Source organism: Alligator sinensis, unplaced genomic scaffold (assembly GCF_000455745.1).
Source record: "Alligator sinensis unplaced genomic scaffold, ASM45574v1 scaffold862_1, whole genome shotgun sequence".
NCBI classification, from domain to species: Eukaryota; Metazoa; Chordata; order Crocodylia; family Alligatoridae; genus Alligator; species Alligator sinensis.
In genome coordinates this window covers 1,778,214-1,781,852 of record NW_005842066.1, presented here as the reverse complement: position 1 = coordinate 1,781,852, position 3,639 = coordinate 1,778,214, and the positions used below count along the sequence as shown (strand labels likewise).

Sequence of the window (3,639 nt, the reverse complement as noted above, 5' to 3'; positions counted from 1 at the left end):
AAAGAGATCTGGATGATGGTTTCATCCACAGAAAACAATTTAGACCACCAGAGCTGCAAGGGGTCTTATTATGCAGCTTTCCCAAGAAATAATTAAAATAAAGTCCACTGTGTGGCCTTGCCACTGACTTAATGAAAAAGGGTATAGGCAACCCCTGGCACACAAAAGGATGCACACCTGCGTGGGGACAACACCAGCCTGTGAAGAGGTTAGACATGGCTCATGAAAGTCCAACCTGGATGGGGGGGTGGAAATCAGTGGCATGCAGCTGTGCCATGATGCAGCACCCCCACTCCACAGCCCTTTTTGCTGTTCTCTCCCACATGCACTTACCCTTGGTGCGGAATTCACCCGGTCCCATTGCCACTGAGGACAGGGTTTTGTGGCAAGGATAAGCAAAGTTGGCTTGGGTCCTCTGGAGAGAAAAGAGATTTGCAGCACAGCCCAGGTCAAGCAGCAGCCTGCAGTGCCAACCCTGAGCATGGCGAACATGCCAAGAACAGTTCAGTATAGACATGGATGGTATGATCTGCTCTACGTCAGTAGGGAGACAATTTTTTTTTTTTGACAGGCATGCCACAAATTGGTTCCACATGCTTTAAGTGCTATTATGACCCCCTTCCCCTGTCTGATCTGCTGCTGCAGTTTCTGCTCCCTAACCAAATCTGCTGCTTTGGCTTCTGCTTCTTGCCCTATGCTCCCTGACTAATCTGCTGCTATCTGCCACTGTGCTGCCTCTCCCCTCCCTGATCTGCTGCTACACAGGGAAGTTGTCCATGCCACATGTGTTGCAGGTTGGCCAGCCCCGACTCCTACCCTATGTGATATTTGACATGAAGAGTATTCAGATTTAGAAAGTCCCAGTCTCTTCTTTGCACCAGGACAACAAGGGCTAACCTTTTTTGGCGAGTGAGCCATGAATGAAGCTCTAGGCCATCCCTGAGTGCCACTCTGAACCCTTCCCCTGTCTGATCTGTTGCTCTGCTTTCTGTTCCCAACCCAATCTGCTGCTACAGAGGCTGTCCGTGTCATTTGTGGAACATGTGCTGCAGACTGTCCACCCCTTCACTAGGAGGTATCCCCAAAAGAAGCTGCTTGCCCCAGAGAAACTCTTGCTGCCCTTAGAAGCTCCTGAGAAAAGTAGAAAAGGGAAAGAAATAAAAAATCAGAAGAAAGCTGTGGAAGAAACTCAGTGGTGTGGATCTTGGTTGCTACTGCATTTCCCATGTGAAGAAGCTTCCTAAAAAGGGGAATATTCAGCTCCTACCAGGAGCGCATCGGCATAAAAAATTAGTCACAAGCACAAGCGTTTGCAGATGGGAATTTTACTGTGCGTAGCAATGTAACCAACATTCTGGTCACTGTTAACAAACAAAATTGTTGTGTGTGATCTACACAATATCTGGGAGGAATTGCAACACTTTATAAACACTATTCAAAATGACTGGGATAGAAGGTTTGGAGTGTTGACCCGAAGGTATTGATCCCTAGACTGGATTTGGGGATCTGAGGGGTTTTTTTGACAACTTCTGTTCTCATGCAAAATGGAGCCCTTCAAAAGCAGCAACTACACAAGCAGATTCCATTAAAATTTCAAATTATGAACATTGCCAACAAATAAAAGAATGCCACAATATGTATATCTAGATATACTTTTATGATCCAAGGACAAATAAGCAGTCTAACAAACTTGAATCTCTGCATCTTAAAATCTTACAAACTGAAAACAAGTGGCCAGGCTCTCGGAAGATCTTACCCAAATTTGGAGACTAAGTTCTAAGAGATCCTGGCTCTTCATTACATCTGCAGATAGGAACCTCAGCAAATGGGATGCCAGAGGAACATCTCTCAGAGCATCAAGCCCTTTTTAATCCTCTTCCTCAAGCAAAGGCTTTCATTACCAGGGATCCAGGTTTTCCATTTCCCGTGGAAAAAACAGAGTAAGCAGCAGATTTTACCTCTTGCCAGAGGCAAACGCAGATTTCTCGTTTTACTAGAGAAGCCCATAGATTTTCCAGTTTTGCAATGAGCTCCCTGCAGGCTGGCAGAGTCCAAGCCTGCAGGAAACTGGGAGGGAGTGGGAGGAGGGTAGAGAGAGAGAGGGGGCACCATGTGCATCTACATCAGGGGGTGGGCAAAATGCAGCCTGCAGGCCAGATGCTGCCCACCAGGCCATTCCATCCAGCCCACAGGGCCCCTTAAACATTTAGAAAATTAATATTTATCTGTCCCTGGCTGCCTGTCATGGGGCCCTCAATAGCTTGCCAAAATTCAGTAAGCGGCCCTCCGCTAGAAATAATTCCCTGCCCCTGACCTACATGCACATGGGCCCAGGCAGCCAGAGAGCAGCTCACACAGGTAAGTGGCGCAGGGGAAATGGGAGGGGAATTGAAGCCCCCTGCAGGGAGGGAGGGAGCTAGGCAGAGCTGTAGCTAGGGCTGCTGCCCAGCCCGGGGGGGGGAACTGGCTCCCCGCCACGACACGCACTCCGAAGAGGGGGCGGGGGGGGGACCAGCACCCCCCAGATCGGTGGGCGGGGCAGGCACGGGCTGCAGGCATGGGCTCCTGCCCTACTTCCCTCCCCCAGGGCCTACGCAGCCCAGTGGGTACGAGCCAGCGCAGCAGGGCACAGCAGAGCCATGTGGAGAAGCTGCTCGCCACCGAGAGCACCGCACTGCCCTAGCAACACGCCTCCTGCGCGCGGGCCTGCTTTGAGGGGTACAGCCCCGTGCTGCTGCCCTCACTGTAGCCCTGCACACGGGAGGATGGGGCTCCCCAGCTGGTGCTGAAGGGTGGGGTGGGTGAATTGGAGCCCTCCCCCCATGTTGGGGCTCACCCACCCCACCCTCCAAGGGGGGCTGAAAACCCCCCAGACTGAACTCTGTCCACTCCCTTTCCCCCCTCCCATTCTAAAAACAGGGACAGGCTGGGAGCTTGGCAGACCCACGTTACAGAAAAAGGTGACATTTTGAAGCCTCTTTATCTGATACCTCGTGCAATGAGGTCAGATTTTCACCAGATCAGTTTTGAAGCTGTTTGCAGCCATGTGCTTGTGTTTGGTCACAGCTAGAGGCTGCTTTCTGTGGCCAGATCAGGAGAAAACTGTCACTTCCGTCTGCGCCACGTGCGCGCCAATTACACTGCACTTGGGCTCGTCTCAGGGCATCGCGCAACCCACTGGTGAACTGCGCGATAAATGCGGTGCGGACCAGGGGTCTCAGCAGGTTGCGCCAAGACGCATCACCGCTGGTTCCAGAGAGGCCAAGCCAGGAGGCGCCCAGGACGGACCCCACCCCCAGCCGAGTCACCTGTAGAGGCGCCCGTCGTCCCGGAAGTCTTCCTGGCCCCAGCGGCCTTTGACGTCCTCGATGACGTGGTTCTTGAGGAATTTCTTCAGCAGCTGCACCGTCTGCCCGCGCGTCACTTCCGGCCCGAAGTTCTGGTTGCCGCGGAGCAGCTCGTGCAGCCACGCGACAGCCTCGGAGGCGCGGAAGCAGCGCTCGTGGGTGCGGAGGCGGCTGCGGCGCCTCCCCCGCGGCATGCCCGCGCGGAACAGCTCGATCGTCTCGTTCCACTGCGGGGGGCAGAGGGGCGTGAGAGGCGCAGCCGCGGGGCACAGCCCGGCCGCCCGCGGGGAGG

At 53.6% G+C, this 3,639-nt stretch overlaps 1 protein-coding gene across 1 annotated transcript in view; it reads right to left on the bottom strand.

Moving 5' to 3' along the window:
* DEPDC1B (DEP domain containing 1B) overlaps positions 1 to 3,639 on the bottom strand; it is a 68,347-nt gene that overhangs the window by 61,960 nt on the left and 2,748 nt on the right. The window contains exon 3 of the mRNA XM_014519907.2: positions 3,309 to 3,574. Within this exon, the coding sequence (XP_014375393.1) occupies positions 3,309 to 3,574 (266 nt within the window). The remainder of the gene's footprint in view (positions 1 to 3,308; positions 3,575 to 3,639) is intronic.